Consider the following 27573-nt stretch of genomic DNA (forward strand, 5'->3'; position numbering starts at 1 on the left):
GTAGGTATGCTTTGTTTCTAGTAACGGAAACTGTATGTGCAAGGTATGATACATTCTATTTGTGCATTTGTGCCAGCTTGAAGCTTGCCTGCTCTTTGCATGGCATGTAATTTGTTTCTGACAATTCTTGTAACTGCAGCAACAGCACTGAGATTGATAAACTATTTGAGATCAACTGTGTCACAAATGAGACTATCATGCTTAACAAGTCTCTTAATTGAAAATGAAAGAACCAAGAAAATAAACTTAAGAAGTCTTGTCCAAGAATTTGCCAAAATAAATACAGAAAAAAGAACTTAATCTAACGTGATTGTATGATTACTTTTCCTATATGACTAGCATTTATGGGAGCAATGTTTTAACTTTGATTGTGATATTATGTTATGACCATTAACATGAATATATAACCAACAAGGTTTAACTGTTTGATATTACAGTAGGAAATTTGTAAATGATATTTCATAACGTGAAATATAGAAAACTAGACAACCCGCAGCGTAGCATATGCCGCATAATTATGTATTGATGGGTGAACACTTCCTGAATGACACAGTTGTCCAAATGGGGTGGGTTTGAGGATACCACTGTGAGTGAATGAAAAGATGGACTCTGGAGAGAGCAACATACAATTGTCCGTGACTGAAAGTGGGATCGTCTGTGACAATGGAGGCCACGCTGGTGAAAGTTACTTCGTCAGTAGGGATAAGTTTCAGCACTTGTTCATTAAGGTGTAGCAAGTCTTCGTTGTTGACGCTTAATATAGCTTGCGTACTGAGTTGTTCCCAGAGTCACAGTTGAGAAACACTTTTTTAATGTCTTTTAAGCACAAGGAAAAAATGAACATGTGAAACATCCGTAATGTAATAAGCCACCAAGAAAAGTAACATTGCAATAATGCTATCTACGACCCGATCGCTGTAAACAGAAGTGAAAACAAAATCGAGCCCAGTGCATTCTTTAACTGCCTTGTAGCGCAGTGGTAGTGTTGCTGCTTTGCAGTAAGGAGACTGTGGAAGATTTTGGGTTCACTTCCCGGTTCCTCCCTGTGTGGATAGCACTTTGAATACTGAAAACACCAGTATATCAATGTAATGAAGTATTATTATTCTTATGCGTCCAGCACTCTCTCTCTCGCACGCGCGCCTGTATGTGTGTGTGTGTCGCTCACTCTCTCTCTCTCGCTCGCTGCACGTGTTCCTGCAGGTATACGCCGCATAATTATTTATTGATGGCTGAACACTTCCGGAAAGACACAGTTGTCTAAAAGGGGTGGGTTTAAGGATGCAACAGTAACTGAATGAAAAGATGGAACTCTGGAGAGAGCAACATACAACTGTCTGTGACTGAAAACTGGTTTTGGCAGATACATGCATATCGTTTTGAAAGTTTGGCCTTGTGTCTTATTAATTGTCATTGCAAAGGCCAATTTAACAGGAAATTGTCTTTGTGTAAAAGTAAAAGGCAAATTATCCGCGACAAACAAACTGTTTTACATGCTGCATACCAACCCGCGGCGTAGTATACGCCGCATAATCACGCCACTTTTTTAATGTTTTTAAGCAGAGGGAAAAAATGAACATTTGCAAAATCCATAACGCTGCTTTCAGTAAGTACAATGCACACACGTTTAATTTGTCGGCCACTTTTTGCCAGCCGTCTTTTCTGGTTTGGGCTGGTTTTGCAGTGTTACCGCTTGTGCATATTAAATCTTAAAATCCTTCAAGTTACTAACTAACTAACTAACTAACTAACACCCACCCACACAGCTTGTGTGAAAAAAATGCGCCCGTTCTTTCATCATTTTGTTGCAGCCTATCAAAGACTTGCTGATCATGTTTTCTACACTCAATATACATTGGCTTTTCACTCAGCGCAGGGCAGCGCATTCATCTCGGATTATTACATCCATCTGCTACACTGCTGTGTTTGAAAAACCGACTTATCCCGGATGAGTTTCACCGGCATAAATGATTAGGAACCTGGTTGGAACAAAACCCTGCATCCACAGGGGTTCACCAGGACCGAGTTTGGGAAACACTGCTGAACACAGACGAAACCGACTCAGGTGAGGAGTTGGGGCGGGCAAAGTAGTTGCAGCTATTGATTATTCAGTGTTGTTTGCCTGGGTGTCTGATCTGCTCGACGGGATCAGAATTAAAAGGAAAACAATGTGAAGGCAATGTCACAGGTGATCCTCTTGTATAGCGGGTCCACAGCTCCCCTTCAAAAGGCCATTTTTAAATAAATAATCACCGCGCTCACAGCATAGCGAGGGGAGTGGAAGTGTGGCTGAAACGGTTTACGGGTGGAGTCATGCTGCGGGCGTTTCTCCCCTGTGCAGTGTGCGAGCGAGTGAGGAGAGAGAGAAAGCCGGTACGTTAAGAGTGAGTAAGAGCAGGCTCGAAGGCAATGTCACAGGTGTTCCTGTGGTATAGCGGGTCCATAGCTCCCCTTCAAAAGGCCATTTTTAAATATGTCTGATCTGCTCGACGGGATCAGAAATAAAAGGAAAACAATGTGAAGGCAATGTCACAGGTGTTTCTGTAGTATAGTGGGTCTATAGCTCCCCTTCAAAAGACCATTTTTAATCAGGCGACTGACAGTAGTGGAGTCAGGCACAGAGAAGGTCAGCTGCTGAGAGAGCGTCTCGACTGTTGCAGGGCCTGCATCGGTGAAGCAGGTGAGACGCTAATGAAAAAGAGGCACAGGGTTTATTGGTTTTTAAAGACTGCTTCCTTCATTGTGTTTTAACCTCAGTTTTAAAGGATTGTTTTAAGGATCCCATGGGATACCCCTCGTAAACTGTTTTACATGCTGCATACAGCGATTCACATCCGGGAGAAACATGCCTCTATGAACAGTCAACGTGGCTCAAAGGTGCATGTGGACTCCAGCACAGACGAAAATAAATGACGCCATGTTTTCAGAGTGAATTATATATATAGATATTAAACTGACCTGATATAATACAATTCAGAATATGCTTTCTGTCAGTAATATCACCATAAACATTAATGAAAAAAGTATCTAAAACAATAAGGCGTCCACTCCTCCTGACGTGTCCACTCAGTAAAAAAATCCATACTCTTACACTAACATTAAATAGTTGATGTACAGAAATTTATTAGAAACAAACTCTATGTTCAATTAAGCATGCCTACATTTTGTTAAACTTTTTTTAAGCCTTTATATTTCTTTTCCTTAGTATTGTATGGGGCCTCCTGAATATTGTTTCCTACGGCACTGACTGTGACGAAATCTCTTCTTTGCAGCGAATTCATTAATTCTGAGCTCCACAAAATATAACCTATATATTAAACATATTAATGAAAATATATCTTTACTCAAAGTAATAATAACATCTCCATGTTACTTTAAGGATTACATCTTCTTTCACAAATGTCCTCGACTATTTTATAATTGAGTTGAGGATTAAGCCTTCATTTACTTCTTGCTTAAATAATTCTATAATATAATAAGTTCAAAACATATGACAAACGAGATGAGTTCCACTTCAGACCTCCACAGCTCCGCGATTGAGTAGCTCCGTCGGACAGCCAATTGAATTGTAGTTTTTTTGTCACCTGGTTTACTCCACTTGGAGTGTAACCTGGCGTATCACTGACGTATAATATAAGGCGACAGCCTCCTCATAGGAGTGGAGCTCTGGATTTGCGTTGTCTATTGGATAAAACACGCAGTTACTGACCTCCTACGTCAAAGCCATCTGAACTTTTTCCGATACAAGTCATATGGCATAACCAGACAATCCGACTGGCTGTATGTCAGAGATACGGAGTGTTACTGGCAATCGAGTGACTGATTGAAGGTGTCCTGCTTCCCGGAGAAGCAATTCCCCGAAAGACAAACGGTAGGCACTTTGAAAAGGGCAAAAGTGGTGCCGGAGATATATTTTGTAGTAATCGAATACCAGGTTAACGAGCTCATAATCTATGTTGTGCGCTTCTGTCTCTACACAGAATGGCGTTCGGATGGCCACGGAGTAGGAGCCCATCCGTAGTTAGAAGGTGCAAAAGAGCGAGAGCACCGATGCGTGTGCTGTTTTTCACGAGTTTCTCTCTTTAACGAGTCTGAAGTTCCACATTAAATGTTACCGTATTTTGCGTATTCAATCCGTAGATGGCGTTGCTCACCTATTATTTAAAATTGTATTTGAATGCTGGAAATCGACACATCCTCCTCAGTTCATATGGTTTTTGAGTTTTACACCTTTTTTGATTATATAACAGACGTGTCCTAGTATATATATTTACTGAACTAGAGGAAATGCTGCCTCCGACTTTAACCGTGTTTTTTTGAGAAGACTATAGGATGGCTGTATGAGCAGAACGTGACATGGATTTACTTTCCTGTTTTACATTGTCTTAACAATTAGGACACTTAGGTATGAAAATCCGTGTGTCTTAATGGATATATTCTAAGTCAGAAGTCATTTTACTACGGAATTTTAATTGTGGCACTCAGAACACGGCATGTGTGAATCGATTGTCAACCGACAGAAAGTTCTGCTCAGTTATTATGGACTGTTCTATGTTACACTTTATCAGAATTATGATGCAGATAACAATGACATCTCCTCGTGATGTTGCAGTGTATGATGGTGGAGTGGTACTATCAGCTACAGAGTTTCTGGGTACATATATTCACAGCTAGGGAACCTACTAGAAACACTGAAACTCTTGGAAAGGGAGAACAGGTGCTGAATGACCCCACATATCTGGCTGCCACAATTTTTAGCACCCTGAGGTTGAGTCCTCCCAGCCCTGTAGCCTTATTCATGCATTGTTTTCCCAGCCATCTCCTCACTTGATCAGCAAAACAGACAGTTCAGGAAGTGGAAGTGGGCTGGAGACCACAAGTGTGATGTCATTGTAGGGGAAGGTCGTGCAGAGTACAGATGGCAGTTGGCATTCCGGAACCTCCTGAACTTCCTCTTTGTGGCTAGCAGTTTTGGGGGAGGGTTGGATTGACAAGGCTGAGTCAAACCTGTTGAAGAATTTGTTCACTTCGTTAGTTCTGTTCCTGTTTAGCCAGTTGTAATCCTTGTCATATTCCACACTTCCTTCATGTTGTTCTGCTGTAACTTGTGTTCAAGTTTGTCTCTGTAGTAGGTGTTTCTCTTGCAGATCTGCCTCCTCAATTCTGACTGCACCCATTTGATTTCCTTATTATCTCCAGACCTGAAGGCCCTATTGTTCTTATTCAGGAGAGCTTTCAAGTCTTTTGTGATCCCTGGTTTGTTGTTGGGGAAAACAGCACACAATATCATTGTGGGAACTGTGTTACCTATACAAACCTTGATGTAGTCTTTGAAACAACGGCTAAATCCCTGCGCGTCCCTCAGTGTCTTCACTGGGTGACTCACAAATCACTTTCCTGTCAATGAGAATGGGAGTATTAATTTTAGAAGTCAATAAAATATTCATAAGCTATTACTTTATGTCAAATCTAAATACATTTGAAGTCAAACGTTTACATTCATAGAATGAATTTTTAAAACTCACTTTTTAACCCCTCCACAGATTTTATACTAACAAACTATTAATGTGGCATATCGTTTTTGACATCTACTTTTTTGAAGGACAAAAGTCATTTTTTTCAACAATGTTCACAAACCTCGGAGTATTTCACTTTTTATTGACCGTATCACAGGTCCAGTTGGTCACAAGTTTACTTACTTTGTTGTTATTTGGTAGCATTGCCTTTAAACTGTTTAACTTGAGCCAAACGTTTTGGGCCATATTCCGGAAGCTTCTTACAATAAGTTGCTGAAATTTTAGCCCATTCTTCCAGACTGAGCTGGTGTAACTGGGGCAGGTTCATAGACCTCTTTGCTTGCACACCCTTTTTCAGTTCTGCCCACATATTTTCAATCGGATTGAGGTCAGAGCTTTGTGATGGCCAATCCAGTACCTTGACCTTAAGCCATTTTGCCACAGCTTTGGAGGTCTGCTTGGGGTCATTGTCCATTTTGAAGGCCCGTTTGTGACTGAGCTTCAGCTTCCTCGCTGACCTCTAAGATGTTGCTGCAGTACATCTCCATCATTTTCCTTCCTCATGCTATCACCTCTTTTGTGAAGTGCACCATTCCCACCTGCAGCAAAGCGCCTCATGATGCTCCTATCCCCATGCTTGACGGTTGGGATGTTGTTCTTTGGCTTGCAAGCCTCACCCTTTTTCTTCCTGGAAACGTAATAATGGTCATTTATGGCCAAACAGTTCAATCTTAGATTCATCAGAGCAGAGGATTTTTCTCCAGAAAGTAAAATTTCTGTCCCCATGTGCCATTACAAACTGCAGTTTGTCTTTTATGGTGGCTTTGGTGCAGTGACTTCTGCCTTGCTGAGCAGCCTTTCAGGTTATGTCGAGATAGGATTGGTTTTACTGTGGATAGAGATACTTGTCTACCTGTTTCCTCCAGCATCTCTACAAGGTCCTTTGCTGTTGTTTTGGTATTGATTTGCACTTTTCATGCCAAAGTTCGTTTTTCTCTAGGAGACCGAATGCATCTCTTTCCTGAGTGGTATGATGTCTGTGTGGTCCCATGGTGTTTATATTTGTGTATTACTGTTTGTACAGATGAACATGGAACCTTCAGGCGCTTGGAAATTGATCCCAAAGATGAACTAGATTTGTGGAGGTCCATAATTTTTTTTTTCTGTGGTCTTGACTGATTTCTGTTGATTTTTCCCATTATGTCACACAGAGAGGCAGTGAGTTAGATGGCAGGCCTTAACATACATCCACACATTGACTCTAATTAGGCTAATTGGCTATCAGAAGCTAATAGTCATTCATTCATGACACCATTTTCTGTAATTTTTCCAAGCTGTTTAAAGGCACAGTTTATAAAGTGTATGTAAACTTGTGACCGACTGGAATTGTGATATAATCAAAAAAAGTGAAACACTTTTGCCCTGCGCAAAGTAAACCTCTTAAACATTATGCCAAATTTATAGTTTGCTAGTATAAAATCTGTGGAGGGGTTATAAAGTAAATGTTAAAGAATTCACCCTAAATGTATATAAACTTCTGACTTCAACTGTAACTCTGCTTTTTTCTCTGGAATATCCCTACCTTTATCAATGTATTGTGCTCCACCATTCTGAAGTATCATGGTTCTGTGAGTTAGAACTCCATTCCAGATATGCCTGGATAGCCTCATTGTTCTCCTAGTACTGGTCTCACCTCTGATCCTTTATGAATTTCAAACACTTGCTTCTCTGGCTAACATGTGTTGAGGATGTTTCCTGTTGAAACCCGTATGGTTAACAAAAGATGAACCTTAAGGTATAATGAACATTTTAATGTAAAAACCTACACTATACAAGAAGAACACTGCCTGGTTTTGCTCCGCTGAAAGTCTTAATCCTATAGCCATAATACAGTGGCATAACAATGTCTATTTTTCATAAAATTAGGGAAAACTAGACATGCCCTATAAAGAAATGTTACTCTGTTTTTTTTTTTTTTCTTCAGTATCTCATGAGATAAAAAATAATGGATATACTGTAGTATTAATTGTAAGGGTAATGGTGCAAACCACAGTAATGTCCTGTCATTTTTAAACTCCATGTTTGTAAACAATAGTTCTACAGAGTTGACATGCAACTTGGGAATTATCTTTGACAACAATGTGTGGTTTGACATACACACTGCAGTACATACTAAAACTAATGGAAAATCAAGACCGTTTCCAAGTATGAAGGATACTGAGAAATTAAGTTATGATTTCTTGAACTTGACTCCCAACTTTCTGAGATGTGGGGTGTCTCATCCCCACTTACTAGATAAAACCTCAGAAAAACAAAAAATCATAACTGTTAGGGCTGTGCTCATTGCACTCCTCTTGCAATTGGCAGTATTTCAGATCCATTGGACTAGGGCTCGCTATAATGTCTCTGGGTCTCTGTTGGCCCTCCACCTTCATCATTATGAGTCCTTTGCCATGATTTCTTATATCAGGACAGTATCTGGTTCAATTTCTAATGACCTCAAGTAGAGTATGCAATATGTATAATCTACAATAATATGTCATTGTTTTAATGAAGTGAGAGCCGAAATTATTGAATATGGTACTCACTTTTGTGACCACCAGGGAGCACACCAGCTCCTCAACACCTGACACAATAGGCACAGACACAAGTGCAGAACAGCACAAGGCTTTTGTTCAGCTGTGGGAAACGTGTTTCCTTTGTTTCCCACCAAGTCAGAACTGTACAATAAGCACTGATTAATACAGCACATAGCAATTTCTATCTTTATCTCTCTGTCTCTGTCTCAGTCTCTTGTCCCCGCCCACTTCTTCTCCAGCAAGCTTTGTCCTCCACCTTCCAACTCTGGCTCCTCGAATGGAGTGAGGTCTCTCCTTTTATATAGCACTCAGGAGATCACCAGACACCTGGGACACTTCTAACGGGCATATTTCCGGGTGTGGCAGCAGTCCTGCAGTAGAGGACTCAGCCATTCCCCATGCATCCATAGGCCCCAGCAGGATTATGCTTCCATGCTTCAAACCCGTGGCACCATAACAAGCCAAGGAGACTGTTCTCTGTTGTCCCGGGAGAGATACTGTCCCATGCAAGCTCTCTCTCTGTCCTTCCATCATATACAGTAGGTGTCCCGGCTAGGTAAGAGCCCAACCAAGATGAGCTCCAGTGTTCCACGAAAGTGGCCCCGACAAAACCCGGGGGGCTGCCAACAAAGGTTCTGAGAGACGTAGCGTGGCTCCCATGGCTGCTCTCCCGAATCTAGTGACAAAGGGGCGTACCGGCCAGGCATGGGTTGCAGACGTCTGCCACAATATAAACTGGAGTACACCTTACAATGTCAAAATCTCAGACTTTTAAGAATTCTAAGCATTAATAAAAGAACAGTGGGAGGCTGCACTCTGAATGACCTGCCACCTTTTATAAAAGACTCCCATTCAGCTTGGCTGAAAACCTACTACTCCAGCAGCCTCTTATAATAATACTAGTAAGCCCGCAATTCACCAGCAAATCGGATATCCAAGAATGGCAATCAGTTTCTGTTCCGTCCGATATTTGGATGGATGACATATCATGGAGGGTGGGTGCGTCTGGGGAAATGTCATTTAATTACATAAGCATATCTGTAGTAAAGCGGTCTCGTTTTGTGGAGACGTGATTCCATTGCCTTCGCTGACACCGACCGCTGGCAGAGTGGAGCACAGCAAGTTCAGCCCTGCGTCCTGCGTCCATATCCGGTTTACGCCGTGTAGTTTGGAAGTCTGGGGCTTCCGTACTGTAATACTGTAATGTGATTTACATATGCGCTGAATCCTCTTGTTTTTGTTTTCTCTATCATGGATGGTGGGTGCGTTTGGGGACATGTCATTTAATTACACACGCACATCTGTATTAAAGCGGTCCCGTTTTGTGGAGACATGATTCTGTTGCCTTTGCTGACACCGACCGCTGACAGAGTGGAGCACAGCAAGTTCAGCCGGTTTACAACCTTCGGTTAGTAAGATGGATCTGGGCAGAACTTATTATTAATAATATCTGTTCTTATAGCACTCCTTTTTGTTAGTCATTTGTACAAAAATACAAAATTGTCAATTATGAACTGTTAATAACTCTTTTCAATTACTTTTCCCTTCTCTGTATCATGTAGTCTTTGGCGCCATTGCTATACTGTCAAGCTGTTTTCTTGCCCATGGGAAAGACCCAAAAAATACTTAGTAGCCTTGGAATACAAGAATAAAAGGAATCAATCTTCTTTGACTTCCCAGTAATGTAGAATGCCCATGGATCAGTTGGCTGAAGTCTCCAGAGCTGTGTCTGTGTTGGACATTGTTTATATGTCTACATTATAACTGACTAGACTGCCACATGTTTATTTTCAGTAGGTGTTCAACTGACTGGAATTTTTGGTTTCCTCTCGTCAGTCAATGTCGCATTTCAATACTAATGTCAATGAATATGTTGTTAAGATCAATATGTCAAACATCATAAAATGTCTTAGTTTTACAATGTGTTTAACCCAGTCTTTATTTTTGTGAATCCATCCTGTAAACTGTAAAATTTTCAATGTACCAGAACATTTTTTACATTGCTCTGAACCTATAAATAAATTGAGTTAAAGAACAATCGGGAACATTTATTGGTGAATGATAAACGGTGCAGGACTGGTTGATAACACAAGGTAAAAGCAATGTGCATTCTGACAGATTTCCATAGTTAGATCAGTAAAAACATAAGAAAAGACTTTACAGTGGCACGGTGGTGCAGTGGTAGCACTGCTACCTCGCAGTAAGGAGACGTGGGTTCGCTTCCCAGGTCCTCCCTGCGTGGAGTTTTCATGTTCTCCCCATGTCTGTGTGGGTTTCCTCCGAGTGTTCCAGTTTCCTCCCACCGTCCAAAGACATGCAGGTTAGGTGCATTAGTGAGCCTAAATTGTCCCTAGTGTGTGCTTGGTGTGTGGGGTGGGCTGGCGCCCTGCCCGGGGTTTGTTTCCTACCTTGTGCCCTGTGTTGGCTGGGATTGGCTCCAGCAGACCCCCGTGACCCTATAGTTAGGATATAGCGGGTTGGATAATGGATGGATGGATTAAAGGCTGTACAACCTCTCAGATTTTTTTTTTTTTTTTTTTTTTAACTAGAATCCATCATATTGTTATTCATTTAAAAGTCATCCCTCTAAGACTAAACATAGACTAATGTGTGCAGTCTGGGAGCTATGAGGAACATTTAAAGAAGGTAATTAAATGTGTTTAGTGCTTCGTGGTCCAGTCTTGAATTCATGTTACTCTCTTCTGTTAACAGAGAAAAAGAGAAGCTGCCATTTCTGGTAACATCTATAAAATGAAGGCAAGTGTCCATCTATCTAGGAGCTTCTGGAGGTGGAATATAAATGGGAATAAACTGACTCAGAGGAGTCAAGTAATGAGTGATGTGCTATGCAGATCAGTGTTGTCACTTCAGACTGGATCCTTCCAGAGTCGTTTTGTCCAACTGAAAACCGAACCATTGGATTCTGACATAAGAGGCTGAAATGCATTATCTTCATTATGTTTGGGAGAAAGCAATATATGAAAATAATTGTACAAAAATCAACGTAACTTCAGACTTCACAGTTTACTGTGCTGTATTGCTTCATAGTTGCTTTTTTGGTTGGGTGCTGCTTTATCCACTTTTTAAGTTTAAATTTAGTGGCACACCAGAAAACAACAGCAGTTGCAGAACCAGAAAACAGCAGTTGCTCTGAAAACCTGTAACAATAAGCAGCTTGACAGAAGGCTAGTAACCAACTGCATTAGCCAATTGGAGTGAAGGACATGTCTTATGTATCAGTGTGATTGGTGGGTGTAATTTATATAAGATAGACTGACGGAGATCTTTCAACCTGAAGTTCAATCAGCAAGATAATCATCCTGCCACAGAACAAACTGGAAGTGTTGGCTATTCTAAGCAAAGACCTGCTTACTTAATATACTTAAAGTCATTTTCTTTCTCGGTAGGGGAGTTGGAGTGGGATGCTGAGGGAAGGACGCCTATAAAGAAAACTGCAACATTTGGGTGCGAACACCCCTTGTACAATAAAAAGACAAGGGAGAATCTTTTACTGCACAGGAGTCTCCTTTCTTAGTATGACATGGAAAACAATAAGAATGTGCACATTAAGGAAGAAGACTGTGAATGGGAATGCATGCAACATCAGATGAAGATTTATAGCATTGAGGAAGAGGATGATTATAAATTGGGACTAATAAACATTAAAAGAGAATCTGAGCCAACATCAGATACAAGTGACTTACAGCTAAATACAATTGTAAACCATGTCAAGGCAAAAGACTTAAAATCAGAGGCTGTCTCTCAACTTGTGTGTCCAGAAGAAGAGCTAACTGGAACAGACTTCACGAAAAGTAGATCTCACTCCTTCCAGAATGATTATGTCCAAGTGAAAACCGAACCTTTGGATTCTGACATAAAGGAGACAGAGAATGCATTATGTTCATCACATTCTGGAGAAGGTAAGAGATAATAATAATTGTAAAAAAAATTAATGTAAAGCTCAGTGTGATCTATGTACAGGGTCTCTCTCTCTCTCTCTCTCTCTCTCACAATTTAGAAATGTGAGCTAATTTTGATTCATGAACTCCAAACTAAACACCAAACTTGTTTTTATAAGCTCTTAGGTACCATATGTATAAGTTGCTCAGTTTACAACTTATTTATAAAAAACATGATATATTATTTTTGAATTCCCTGAAATGCTGTGTAATGGCCACAGTTTACCAGGTTTACAGAATGTAAAAGTACAAGCATGAATGTTAGCTGATTCCCAGGATTAACATTACTCTAAGGAGGTTGTTCCTAGAGGTATATTGTAATCCTATTGGACCATTACTATTCAGCAACTCTCAAAATAAAATAAACGTCCCAGAGCTCCAAAAGGAACTTAGGTTTGAGGGATGGTTATTCGACTAAGCCTTGATTGATTCCTTTCTTTACAAGAAATACTACTAGATATTGTAAATAATTTCTGAAAACCCAGCCACAGGGGATGCGCAAGACAGTGTGTTTCTTCGTGCCAATCCCAAGCCCAGAAAAATGGGGAGGGTTACGTCAGGATGGGCATCCGGTGTAAAATTTTGTCAAATCAATATGCGGGCAACAATACAATTTCCATACCAGATCGGTCAAGCCCCGGATTAACAATGACCGCCACCAATACTGTTATCCAACAGGGTGCTGGTGGAAATTGGACTACTGTTTGCCTAAGAAGGAGAAGGGTCTCTGGGGGGGACGGGTCTGAGGTAAAGAGAGTGGAACTGAGGGTAGGATATTTGAATGTTGGCAGAGTTAGTAGATATGATGGAGAGAATGAAGGTTGATATATTTATTGTGCGTGCAAGAGACTAAATGGAAGGGGAGTAAGGCCAATTGGATCAGGGATGGATTCAAGTTGTTCTATCATGGTGTGCATGGTAGGAGAAATGGGGCAGGTGTTATTCTGAAGGAACATTATGTCAAGAGTGTTTTGGAGGTGAAAGGAGTGTCAGGCAGAGTAATGATTATGAAGCTGGAAATTGGAGGTGTGATAATGAAAGTTGTTAGTGCATATGGCCCCGCAAGTTGGGTGTGCGATGGATGAGAAAGAAGATTTCTAGAGTGAATTGGATAAAGCGGTGGACAGTGTACCCAAGGGACAGAGAGTGGTGATTGGAGCGGATTTCAATGGACATGTTGCTGAAGGGAACAGAGGAGACGAAGAGGTGATGGGTAGGTATGGTGTCAAGGAGAGGAATGAAGAAGGTCAGATGATAGTGGATTTTGCCAAAAGGATGGACATGGCTGTGGTGAATACGTATTTTAAGAAGAGGGAGGAACATAGGGTGACGTACAAGAGTGGAACAACACTGGTGGATTACATCCTATGCGGAAGACTCAAACTGAAGGAGATTGAAGATTGCAAAGTGGTGGCAGGGGATAGTGTAGTTAAGCAGCATAGGGTGGTGGTCTGTAGGATAACGTTGGAGATCATGAAGAGGAAGAGAGTGAGGGCAGAGCCAAGGATCAAATGGTGGAAGTTGAAAAAGGAAGACTGCAAAGTTGAGTTTAGGGACGGGGTGAGACAGGCACTTGGTGGCAGTGAAGAGTTACCAGACAGTTGGGCAACTACAGCAGATGTAGTAAGGGTGACAGTAAGAAGGGTGCTTGGCATGACATCTGGACAGAGGAAGGAGGAAAAGGAAACCTGGTGGTGGAATGGGGAGGTACAGGAGAGTATACAGAGAAAGAGGATGACGAAGAAGAAGTGGGATAGTCCGAGGGATGCAGAAAGCAGATAAGAGTACAAGGAGAGAGGTGGCTAAGGCTAAAGAAAAGGCATATGATGAATTGTATGAGAGGTTGGACACTAAGGAGGGAGAAAAAGACCTGTACTGATTGGGTAGACAGAGGGGCCGAGCTAGGAAATATGTGCAGCAGGTTAGGGTGATAAAGGATAAAGATGGAAACCTACTCACAAGCGAGGAGACTGTTTTGAGCAGATGGAAAGAGTACTTTGAGAGGCTGATGAATGAAGAGAACGAGAGAGAGAGAAGGTTGGATGATGTGGAGATAGTGAATCAATAAGAGCAAAGGATTAGCAAGGATGGAGTAACAACAACTATGAAGAGGATGACAAATGGAAAGACCGGTGGTCCAGGTTACGTACCTGTGGAAGTATGGAGGTGTTTAGGAGAAATGGTAGTAGAGATTTTAACCAGATTGTTGAATGGAATCTTAGAAGTGTGAGGATGCCTGAGGAGTGGAGAAGTTTACTGGTGCTGATATTTAGGCATAAGGGGGCTGTGCATGACTATAGTAACTACAGGGGGATAAAATTGATGAGCATGAAGTTATGGTAAAGAGTAGTGGAAGCTAGGTTAAGAAGTGAGGAGATGATTAGTGAGCTGCAGTATGGTTTCATGCCAAGAAAGAGCACCACCGATGCTATGTTTTCTTTGAGGGTGTTGATGGAGAAGTATAGAGAAAGCCAGAAGGAGTTGTATTGCGTCTTTGTGGACCTGAAGAAAGCATATGAAAGGGTGCTTCAGAAGGTGCTGTGGTATTGTATGAGGAAGTCGGGAGTGGCAGAGAAGTGTGTAAGAGTTGTACAGGATATGTACGAGGGAAGTGTGACACTGGTGAGGTTTGTGGTAGGAGTGACAGATGCATTCAAGGTGCAGGTGGGATTGCATCAGGGATCGGCTCTGAGCCCTTTCTTATTTGCAATGGTGATGGACAGGTTGACAGATGAGATTCGACCGGAGTCCCCGTGGACTATGATGTTTGCTGATGACATTGTGATCTGTAGCGATAGTAGAGAGCAAGTTGAGGAGACCCTGGGGGGGTGGAGGAGAGGAAAGGAATGAATGTCAGTAGGAACAAGACAGAATACATGTGTAAATGAGAGGGTCAGTGGAATGGTCAGGATGCAAGAAAATAATTTGGCGAAGGTGGATGAGTTTACATTCTTGGGATCAACAGTACAGAGTAATGGGGATTGTGGAAGAGAGGTAAAAAAGAGTGCAGGCAGGGTGGAATGGGTGGAGAAGAGTGTCAGGAGTCATTTGTGACAGGCGGGTATCAGCAAGACTGAATGGGAAGGTCTACAGGATGGCAGTGAGACCAGCTATGTTATATGGGTTGGAGACGGTGACACTGACCAGAAAGCAGGAGACAGAGCTGGAGGTGACAGAGTTAAAGATGCTAAGATTTGCATTGGGTGTGACTAGGATGGACAGGATTAGAAATGAGTACATTAGAGGGTCAGCTCAAGTTGGATGGTTGGGAGACAGTCAGAGAGGCGAGATTGCATTGGTTTGGACATGTTCAGAGGAGAGATGCTGAGTATTTTGGGAGAAGGATGCTAAGGATAGAACTGCCAGGTAAGAGGAAAAGAGGAAGGCCTAAGAGGAGGTTTATAGATGTGGTGAGAGAGGAAATGCAGGTGATGGGTGTAATAGAACAAGATGCAGAGGACAGAAAGATATGGAAAAAGATGATCCGTTGTGGCAACTCCTAATGGGAACAGCCGAATGAAGAAGAATGTAAATGATCTCTGAAACTACCAACAGTTGTATTAAGTAATGAGAGATCAATCTCGGGAGTAAAGACTATATTCTCCACATAAATGCACAATTATCAAACTGAGTTGGGGATTTTCGGTAACATATCAAAAAAGGTACTATAACCTCTGGGGTTCTTCTTGTATTGGTGAATAAGTCAATGCTGGAAATGTCTTCGTTATTAGCCTTGATTTACATGGGCAGTGCTCACGTCTCAGACATGACTCTGGTAAGAGCCTATTGCTGCCCCTGCCTTGTTACAGATCAAATACAGAGCAATAATAACACCTCAACAGAGGCCATGGTCCACTTCCTATGGGAACTTCCCCTGAAAAGTCTACACTTTAGACTACCTTAACTCTGGGGCTTACCAGATAACTACTTTTGAAAGGGCCACACACATCTAAAACATTATCAGTTTGGCCTAGGCTTGGTGCTTCAGCTTCAATACTTTTCATTGTTACCTCTGAACGGGATCCTCAGTGCTAACAGAAGAAGCACCACCTGAATGAACGTTCAAGACGTACTCCAACAAACATCAGAAGGTTCTCCTGTGTGTTGTCATTTTTGCTACGTTTGAAAGAGCTTAACAAATAATCACTCGAACAAGCACACGGGGGGGGGGGGGGGGGGGGGTCAGATGATCTCAATAAACAAGGCAAGTTTCAGTGAGGAAATATTTAACTTTAATCGTTTGTTATGTTTATTTGCAGGGAAACCAGGCAGTAAATAGCAGAAGTCAAAATGAGGAGAAAAAAATACAACCTGAACAATTCAAACCAATGTCCTTAAAACAAGTTTCTCTTAAATGTAACTGAGAGAGTCAGAGAGATGTCTGTGTAATTTAAAGAGTTCATTCTACTTAATACACCTGACGTGTTCTTTAAAAGAATGTGCTGTCATTGCTTAGCCTTCCTCTACATAAAGGTGTTTGTTTCTCAAACCACACATGCCATTTAAACATCACTAATTAAGGAAACGTTAAGGGAGATGACCATTAGGACACTGAAAGAATAGCTCCAGAAAATGGATGGCGGCTCACTTGTAGAGTTTTCATATATTGCAGACTGACAATGAATGCAAATGCAACAATAAATACTGGTCTTTCTTTGTGAAAATGGAAGGACTGATGCAATTTGTTACTTGGATATAAATGAGACACATTTTAGGATGATTTGAGTACAACTACTATATGTTTAGAATCACACATGCACATACACACACACTCAAACAATCACACGTATATGTAAATAATAAATCTGCTGTATATGCTAGATACCTTTGCCTATTTGGAGATAAATCACACTTGATTGAAAGGGAAACAGAGTGTGGCTGCTGTTGTGATCTGTTAGCTTTTCAAAAGCAATATTTGAAAAGTCAGTGCTGACAATCTATTTACATTACCATTCACAGAGATGGAAGCGGGCATTTCCAACAGTAAGTAATAATATCTGAATCAAGACCCCTTGTGAAAGCACTCCATGGAGAAGCACAATTTAAGCAAAGAGAAATCTTGTTATTTCTTGTCACCAAGTATATTATCTCCAGTGCCCCCGCTGTTGAAAAATGTTTCCCAACCATGTTGTCTTAGAAATTGCAAGATTGTAGGATGGCCACTACTGATTATGTTGTAAACAATTAATCTGATCAAGCATTTTATTGACTAATCCGTAACAAATTTTATCCATTTTATTTAATGCTTGCTGTATATAAATGTTTATTGAAAAAAAAGACATGAAGTCATCTAAGCAGTTTTTTTTTTTTTTTTGGTTATGAGAGGGGAAATTTATGTGAAAGGTATATTTAGAACTTTAAAAACTTGAAACTTTAAAAAAAAAAAAAAAAAAAAAGATCACGCATTTATTAAAAGAATAATCTTGAGGCCATATGTGGATTTTTATTTTAGAAGATGTAAATACAGTTCTAAAGTTATTTTGTCTAACTCCAAGAGGTTTGCCTCAGCCATGTATATTTGACATAATGTGGCTTAAAAATATTGCAAAGTATATATGATACCAGCTTAAAGCTTGTTTCAGAAGATGGCAGTTCATATCTCTTAGAGTGGATGAAAGTAAAGCTGATGTACTATAATACATTTGAAGCTGCGGTGTATGTAACACCTGTTTGCGGCAGATAGATGGTCATCTCCGAAGGATGGGACTGGACCATGTGTTTGCCTGGGGTGTTCCCAACCAGGATACCAAGCTGTTTCATTATGTAATGGGTGTGGCAAAATGCTGTACCAGTTCATGCTCCCCAACCTGACCTGATATATTTCAGTGCAACTTCTAAATGTCGTTTCTTTGCAGACCTTTTTCTCAATATTTGATTTTTTTCTGTGTCACAGTTTCTTTCAAAACTGTGACAAGGAGGGATCACAGATTATGTGGAAATCAGTTAACTCATTTTTACATTTTTAATGTTCTTTGGCGGTGTGTGTTTTTTTTTTTTTTTTTTTTTTTTAAAGAAACGCCCAATAGATGTCATACTTAATAACATAACAAGTACTTTTCTTTTAGATCTACAAGATGACAGCTAAAGAGTGGTAATTTGCTGTCCCTAGGTAAAAATATCGAGTAGCATCCATTTGCAGAGCCATAGCACCATACGTCACCACAGGGCTAGACCCGCAGTTTCTGGACAGAAGTGACATCACCATTGCTAAGCAAGATGAACACAACGCCTCCATTCCTCGAACACAAAAAGTCTCCATTTCTAGGCATGAGCACTACATTCTCGAGCACAAATTAAAGATGGCAGTATTACTATTGTTTTTAATTTTAATTATAAAAACTATATAGTTTGGAAAATGTTTCTCAAAACAGGTTTAAAAGTTAATGTAACATTACATGTATGTAATCTTTGGTCTTTGGTTGATGAGCTAATTGTTAATGACTACATCACTGGTTACGGTGCTGGTCAGTTTGCCTCGTAAAAACTGGGGGGGGGCATCAACACTTAATGGTGTATTGTCATCAAGTTGTGATCAAAAGTATTTTTGCTATTCGTTTTTGTCTATTTTAGGGATGAATGGAAAATTCCAGGTACATTAAGACAATATTTTAACATAAATTAAGATCTTTTAAGTTCCGTTTTATTGTTTGTTGTATATTTTATAAATTGGATTCATCCATCCATTCATGGGGGGAATTTTTTATGAAACAATCAATACACGTATTCCTGTTCTGTTAAGAAGTGAAGGTTAAGTTTTTTGAAAAGGTAATCTAGGGATAAGGTTGAAATTTCTATGCCACTTTATAATAAATTATGTCTTCTTTTTTTAGTCAGTGAAGTAGTATCAGATGGTATTGCTTTTAAGGAAACTGAGCAATTCAAAATCCTTTGCCCAAACTGAATATTCAGAATTTGGTGCATTAGTTAAAAAGTCTAAATCTTCCTGCATTTTCTTCAGAGGTGCAGTGTTTGAGACACATTTTCTGGAGATGGAAGAGGACAAAAGCCGAGCTCCCCAGGACATCGTTGATGCAGTCGATACTAAAGATGTCCGTCCATCCATCCATCCATCCATCCATCCTCTTCCGCTTATCTGAGGTCGGGTCGCGGGGGCAGCAGCTTGAGCAGAGATGCCCAGACTTCCCTCTCCCCGGCCACTTCTTCTAGCTCTTCCGGGAGAATCCCGAGGCGTTCCCAGGCCAGCCAGGAGACATAGTCCCTCCAGCGTGTCCTGGGTCTTCCCCGGGGCCTCCTCCCGGTTGGATGTGCCCGGAACACCTCACCAGGGAGGCATCCAGGAGGCATCCTGATCAGATGCCCGAGCCACCTCATCTGACTCCTCTCGATGCAGAGGAGCAGCGGCTCTACTCTGAGCCCCTCCCGGATGACTGAGCTTCTCACCCTATCTTTAAGGGAGAGCCCAGACACCCTGCGGAGGAAACTCATTTCAGCCGCTTGTATTCGCGATCTCGTTCTTTCGGTCACTACCCATAGCTCATGACCATAGGTGAGGGTAGGAACATAGATCGACCGGTAAATTGAGAGCTTTGCCTTATGGCTCAGCTCCTTTTTCACCACGACAGACCGATGCAGCACCCGCATCACTGCGGACGCCGCACCGATCCGCCTGTCGATCTCACGCTCCATTCTTCCCTCACTCGTGAACAAGACCCCAAGATAATTGAACTCCTCCACTTGAGGCAGGATCTCGCTCCCATCCCTGAGAGGGCACTCTACCCTTTTCCGGCTGAGGACCATGGTCTCGGATTTGGAGGTGCTGATTCCCATCCCAGCCGCTTCACATTCAGTTGCAAACCAATCCAGAGAGAGCTGAAGATCACGACCTGATGAAGCAAACAGGGCAACATCATCTGCAAAAAGCAGTGACCCAATCCTGAGTCCACCAAACCGGACCTCCTCAACACCCTGGCTGCGCCTAGAAATTCTGTCCATAAAAGTTATGAACAGAATCGGTGACAATGGGCAGCCCTGGCGGAGTCCAACTCTCACTGGAAACGGTTCGACTTACTGCCGGCAATGTGGACCAAGCTCTGACACCGGTTGTACAGGGACCGAACCGCTCTTATCAGGGGGTCCGGTACTTCATACTCCCGGAGCACCCCCCACAGGATTCCCCGAGGGACATGGTCGAACGCCTTTTCCAAGTCCACAAAACACATGTAGACTGGTTGGGCGAACTCCCATGCACCCTCCAGGACCCTGCTAAGGGTGTATAGCTGGTCCACTGTTCCGCGACCAGGACGAAAACCACACTGTTCCTCCTGAATCTGAGGCTCGACTATCCGACGGACCCTCCTCTCCAGAACCCCCGAATAGACTTTTCCAGGGAGGCTGAGGAGTGTGATCCCTCTGTAGTTGGAACACACCCTCCGGTCCCCCTTCTTAAAGAGGGGGACCACCACCCCGGTCTACCAATCCAGAGGCACTGTCTCTGATGTCCATGCGATGTTGTAGAGACGTGTCGACCAAGACAGCCCTACAACATCCAGAGCCTTTAGGAACTCTGGGCGTATCTCATCCACCCCCCGGGGCCCTGCCACCAAGGAGTTTTTTGACCACGTCGGTGACCTCAGTCCCAGAGATGGGGGAGCCCACCTCAGAGTCCCCAGGCTCTGCTTCCTAATTGGAAGGCATGTTAGTGGGATTGAGGAGGTCTTCGAAGTACTCCCCCCACCGACCCACAACGTCCCGAGTCGAGGTCAGCAGCGCACCATTCCCACCATATACAGTGTTGACACTGCACTGCTTCCCCGTCCTGAGACGCCGGACGGTGGACCAGAATCTCCTCGAAGCCGTCCGAAAGTCGTTCTCCATGGCCTCCCCAAACTCCTCCCATGCCCGAGTTTTTGCCTCAGCAACCACCGAAGCTGCATTCCGCTTGGCCTGCTGGTACCTATTAGCTGCTTCCAGAGTCCCACAGGACAAAAGGGACCAGTAGGACTCCTTCTTCAGCTTGACGGCATCCCTCACCGCCGGTGTCCACCAATGGGTTCTGGGATTGCCGCCACGACAGGCACCGACCACCTTACGGCCACAGCTCCGGTCAGCCGCCTCAACAATAGAGGCACGGAACATGGCCCATTCGGACTCAATGTCCCCCACCTCCCTCGGGACATGGTCAAAGTTCTGCCGGAGGTGGGAGTTGAAGCTACTTCTGACAGGGGGCTCTGCCAGACGTTCCCAGCAGACCCTCACAACACGTTTGGGCCTACCAGGCCTGACCGGCATCCTCCCCCACCATCGAAGCCAACTCACCACCAAGTGGTGATCAGTTGATAGCTCCTCCCCTCTCTTCACCCGAGTGTCCAAGACATGTGGCCGCAAGTCCAACGACATGACCACAAAGTCAATCATCGAACTGAGGCCTAGGGTGTCCTGGTGCCCAGTGCACATATGAAAACTCCTATGCTTGAACATGGTGTTCGTTATGGACGATCCGTGACAAGCACAGAAGTCCAATAACAAAACACCACTCGGGTTCAGATCGGGGGGACCATTCCTCCCAATCACAGCCCTTCCAGGTCTCACTGTCGTTGCCCACGTGAGCATTGAAGTCTCCCAGCAGTACGAGAGAGTCCCCAGATGGTATGCCCTCTAGCACACCCTCCAGGGACTCCAAAAAGTGTGGGTACTCTGAACTGCTGTTTGGTGCATACGCACAAACAGTTAGGACCCGTCCCCCCACCCGAAGGCGGAGGGAGGCTATCCTCTCGTCTACTGGAGTAAACCCCAATGTACAGGCTCCAAGTCGGGGGGCAATTAGTATACCCACACCCGCTCGGCGCCTCTCACCAGGGGCAACTCCAGAGTGGTAGAGAGTCCAGCCCCTCTCAAGGAGATTGGTTCCAGAGTCCAGGCTGTGCGTCGAGGTGAGCCCGACTATATCTAGCCGGAACCTCTCAACCTCACGCACAAGCTCAGGCTCCTTCCCCTTCAGAGAGGTGACATTCCACGTCCCAAGAGCCAGCTTCTGTAGCCGAGGACCGGACCGCCAAGGTCCACGCCTTCGGCCACCACCCAACTCACACTGCACCCGACCTCCTTGGCCCCTCCCATAGGTGGTGAGCCCATGGGAAGGGGGACCCATGTTGCCTCTTCGGGCTGTGCCCGGCCGAGCCCCATGGATGCAAGCCCGGCCACCAGGCGCTCGCCATCGAGCCCCAAATCCAGGCCTGGCTCCAGAGGGGAGCCCCGGTGACCCGCGTCCGGGCGAGGGAAAACGCCGTCCAAAATTTTTTATTCGTCGTAGGAGGTTTGTATAACCGCTCTTTGTCTCATCCCTCACCTAGGACCAGTTTGCCTTGGGTGGCCCTACCAGGGGCATAAAGCCCCCCGGACAACAGATCTCCTAGGATCATTGGGACACGCAAACCCCTCCACCACGGTAAAGTGGCGGTTCGAGTTGTAGTTTTGGCAAAAGATCCCTTTTTATTTATTTTTCAGTTTAAGGATGATGTGGAACTTTTCACTCAGGAATTTCAGGATAAAATTAATCTTAAAGTAAACTGCATATTTAATGAATCAGTATAATTTTTGTTGTCTGCTGCTACATTAATTATGTCAGTTTATCGCTTAATTTTTGAATGGGTCCATAACCCGCCAAAAGCTTCCAAAAGTCATCATCCGGACCTCCATCTTTTGAAACAGTGGTGACATCAGTTCCGACGACTTACTTGCTGAGATCGGCCAGAACCTTTCAAAAGTAATTTTCCGAAGGCAGTCCTAGATTTGCGGTGACGTATGGTGCTGTGGCTCTGCAAGTGGATATAATGGTAAATACTACCAAATGGAGAATATGATACCCCATTCGAAGTAAAGTTAACACGTGCATTTAACAAAATACTTAATTGTATTTAGCCAGCTACTGTATTTATCTATGCTACCCAAAGAAATACCATGGCTCAAACTTTCATCTCAACCCTTCTCACTTACATGAATTTGTCAAGTCAATCAATTTCACATCAGTACAAGAGCAACTGTCTGATGACTAAGTGAGTTGAAGTGAATTACTTATAGTACTCTCTTGTCCTGATTATAGTTTTTGTTTTTATACCATTTCCCCTTTAGCATTCCATGAATAGAAGTAGTTGTGCTGTAATACCATCTGTTTTTTACATAATAAATAAACAACATCCATCCATTATCCAACCCGCTATATCCTAACTTATTTTTTTCTTGTGAAAAAATACTCGCACAGAGGAGACTTTTGGGTGATATTTATAGAGGCTGTCTTTTGTTGGGGCTTGTTTAGTCGATTAAGAAAATATCCATCCATCCATTTTCCAACCCGCTGAATCCGAACACAGGGTCACGGGGGTCTGCTGGAGCCAATCCCAGCCAACACAAGGCGCAAGGCAGGGAACCAATCCTGGGCAGGGCGCCAACGATTAAGAAAATATGATTATGTTAATTTTTTGGCTGATAAGTCAATTATACTCCAATAATCCCAACACTGCTACAAGACTGAAAGAAGTTGGTAGGTATTGTGGTGTAGTAGTTAAGACTTTGGACTTCAAACCCTGAGGTTGTGGCTTCAACATCCGCTAGTGACACTGTGCGACCATGAGCAAGTCACCTGATCAGCCTGGGCTCCAATTGGAAAACCAAAAAGAAATGTAACTAATTGTGTCATAAATGTTATAAGTTGCCTTGGGTAAAGGTGTCAGCCAAATAAGTAAATGTAAACGTGGCACACAGATTCTTCTTTCCTCCAACAAGAACTTGCACTTGGGAAACAATAACACCATTGATTATTTGTACAGTTTGGAACTGCCAAAGATTAATGCCCAAATGCTCAGATTGGCTTTAATAGATTATAGACAATTTAATGGAGGCAGTGGTGTATTGGTAAACTAGCCTCTGATTGGCTGGGATGTACATCCTCCAATTGGCAAATATGGACAGTTATATTAAACAGATTTTGTGATATAACCTGTCTTTTTTGCCTTTTTTAATTGTGTCTACACATTGCTTAGCCGATGAAAATGTTGTGTTGTGTCAACAAAATCTCCTACGTTCTCTTCTGAGGTTGCTTCCTGTAGTACAGTGTCTCCCATTTTGTATTTTTAATTGATGTTTCTGTTCCCAACATGTAGCAGTGTGCACTTTACTACAGTAAACTGAATTTTCTCTTTGTCTCCTGTTGGTTAACCAAGTTGAGATCCTCTGATCCCTACAGCATCTAGTTTTAGAATTAGTCTTGGGTGTAGGACTTTATCAAAGGATTTTTGAAAATGTAAGTAAATGTTGTCATATGTTTTGTTTTTGTAAACTATTCCAGTTCCAGTTTGGCTGGATCTCCCTCTTATGCTGGCAGTTATATTATTTTAATAATCCTTATTTTTGCATAGTTGCAGAAGTAAAACTTTTTGGTCTGTAATTATATGGACCAATTTTGTTTTCCTTCTTAAAGACTGAAGTCTCATTTGCAACTTTCCAGTCCTCTGGTAATTCTCTTTTCCTAAGTAACTTTTCAAATATTCTCAATAAGGGTTCATAAATTACAATTACTACTACTCTGAAAAATATAATTAAAGGGTTTGCTCTGTTAGTACACACAGGTTACATACAAGTTCATAGAAAGTACCATCACATTTAAGGCTCAAATACAACATTACATTTGTTTCCTTCTCAATGCACATTTTGTGTTAACATGTGTATGCACATTTTTTTTAGCACAGTGGTAAACCAGTTTTTTTGCAATTTATAGTGGGAAACTGAACTGAACTTAATGTTGATTTGAAACTGTATATTTTGTATTTCTGCAGATTTACAAGAAAGACGGACCATCTCTCAGTCTTCATTTTTTAAGGCCTCTCTTCACTCTAGACTACAGCAAAATGAAAATGTGAAAAAACTGGCATCGGAATCAGAGATTTTGACACCAGCCTCGGTGAAATATAGTTCTCTACGTGTTATGAAATTAACAAGGGTAAGAATAATCCACACTAAACAACAGGTGCACAATTCAAATTCGTCAGCTCTGTATTTTTGCCAAAAGCAGACAAGAACATTTAAAGAAAAATCGAGATCCGAACTTCACAGGGGTCACACACAACAGAAACCATACTGTTCTGAATGTGGAAAACAATTCTTTAGCAAAAGCAGCCTTGAAAGACACAAACGAATACACACCGGAGAGAAGCCATATTGCTGTTATGAATGTGGGAAAAAATTTAACACCAGTACTCATCTTCAGACCCACACAAGAATTCACACAGGAGAGAAGCCATATTGCTGTTCTTACTGTGGCAAACAATTCTCAAGGAGTAGTTCTCTTCGGGTTCATTTAAGAATGCACACCGGAGAGAAGCCATATTGCTGTTCTGAGTGTGGTAAGCGATTCTCTACTAATAGCAGTTTTCAGAGACATAAAAGAATTCATAATGGGGAGAGGCCTTATCATTGTTTGGAATGTGGCAAAGAATTTTCTGATATAAGCAATCTTAAGAGTCATACAAGAATTCACACCGGAGAGAAGCTATATCACACTTCTGAATGTGGCAAACAAGTTTCTGACGAAAGCAATCTTTATACTAATACAAGAACTCGCAAAGGAGAAATGCCATATAGCTGTTCAGAGTGTGGCAAAGGATTTAGCACAAATATGCACACTGGACAGAGGCCATATTGCTGTTCTGACTGTGAAAAACGATTCCCTAGGAGTAGCAGATTTCAAAAACATAAAAGATTACATATTGGAGAAAGGCCATATCGATGTTCAGACAGTGGCAAACAGTTCTTTAAATCAAGCGATCTTCAGATTCATACAATAATTCACTCAAGAGAAATGCCATACTGCTGTTTTGAATGTGGCAAAGGATTTAGCACAAATGGCAAGCTTCAAGTCCACTTAAGAATACACAATGGAGAGAAGCTTTATTGCTGTTCTGACTGTGGCAAAGTATTCTCAAGAAGTAGTACTCTTCAGGTCCATTCAAGAGTACACACTGGAGAGAAGCCATATTGCTGTTCTGAGTGTGGTAAACGATTCTCTACGAGTAGCAGCTTCCAGAGACATAAGAGAATTCACAGTGGAGAGAGGCCATATTGCTGTTCTGACTGCGGCAAAAAATTCACTGATAAAAGTAATCTTCTGAATCACACGAGAATTCACAAGGAAAAATCCAAAGTAAATGGAATATGATTTACAGCAGTAAAATATGCCTGAAGAGTGAGGCTCAATCCTTTCTTGATAGTAAGCATGAAAAGCAGGGTAAGAATTCCACTGAATGTTCTATTTACCGGCCCCTGACACTGATGAACACATTCAATATGTGAAGTTACTGGGAAAAGTGTTAGCTTGTTATTTACAAACTGGTACATCCAAATCAGACCAGTTTTATTACCATTCACCACTCTGCTGACAGTGTGCACTTTTGTATTATCAACAGTGACCATTTGAAAGCCCTACCTCCCTAGTGCACTTTTTTATTAGATACAGAGGCTTTTGACTGGCTCAGTTAGTACTATCCTGGGAGAGTCTTGGAAACACAATATTGATTCCTTTTCATTTGTTTTATTTATTCACAATGTTCGTTCTTTTTATTATGTAGGCAGTATAATGTTATCTTCTGTTAAAAGCATTGTTTCTTCTAATTGTGGCAGTGCAATTAAAGATTTTAAGCATTCTATCAGCAAGTGAATCAACTTGTCATTATCCCAGCTTTAATTAGATATAATACAGATAATCGCCCTTCCTTCCTTTAAAATTTGAGTCCAATGATCCCACTCCAGTAGCAGAAAAGCATCAGGGGTCTCATGTATAACGCCGTGCATAGAATTCACACCAAAACATGGCTTTTGGACAAAACTGGAAATGTGCGTACACAGAAAAATATCCAGATGCATTAAAGTGTGCGTACGCCAAGTTCCACACACTTCCCCTACTGTCTGAGTGTCATACGGAAGCGTATTACGGTACAAAGAAAAAAAAAAAATAGGACAAAGTTAAGAAAAACAAATTGAAATGTAGACTTTAATCTCAAAGTTTATTTTGTCATTGAAGTAGAATGTCGTAAGCTTCATCTTAAAATCGATTGTTTAATTTACTAGTTTCTCAAATCCCACCATAACTAAAGTAGCATGTTAAATTCTTTGTATTTTATGTGTTCTATGTGTGTGAATCACTACGTGATTTTTAAATAGACTTTCTCTTAAGCCGACAGGAGCGTGCAGGCACTGATTGCCACACAGAATATTTTATATTCATATTACTGCACTACGAAAATTTTAGAATAATAAGATGAATTCTTGATATAATTTTCATGATAAAATGCATTAAAGCATATATTAAATATGTGGGGGCATGGTGGCACAGCAGTAGTGATTAGCTGGCGCCCTGTCCTGTTCCTGCCTTTCACAAGATGCTTGTTGGGACATGCGCGACCCAGAATGGAATCATTTATTGCAGCAGTACTATCTTTATCAAATGTACCAAACCCCAATCCTGTCCTTCTGTTTTCTTTCTCCATGTAACCAATCACCACACAATGAACT

The 27573-nt window shown here is 42.0% G+C and overlaps 1 protein-coding gene across 1 annotated transcript; it reads left to right on the top strand.

Moving 5' to 3' along the window:
- The first annotated feature begins 3650 nt into the window (after positions 1 to 3650).
- LOC114664758 (zinc finger protein 883-like) lies at positions 3651 to 26708 on the top strand. The gene is made up of 3 exons (XM_051925665.1): positions 3651 to 3871; positions 10808 to 12015; positions 24843 to 26708. Exons 2-3 carry the CDS (start codon positions 11637 to 11639, stop codon positions 26219 to 26221), a joined length of 1758 nt encoding a protein of 585 aa, XP_051781625.1. The 5' UTR covers positions 3651 to 3871; positions 10808 to 11636; the 3' UTR covers positions 26222 to 26708.
- The last annotated feature ends 865 nt before the right edge of the window (positions 26709 to 27573 follow it).

Source organism: Erpetoichthys calabaricus, chromosome 1 (genome assembly GCF_900747795.2).
Source record: "Erpetoichthys calabaricus chromosome 1, fErpCal1.3, whole genome shotgun sequence".
NCBI classification, from domain to species: Eukaryota; Metazoa; Chordata; class Cladistia; order Polypteriformes; family Polypteridae; genus Erpetoichthys; species Erpetoichthys calabaricus.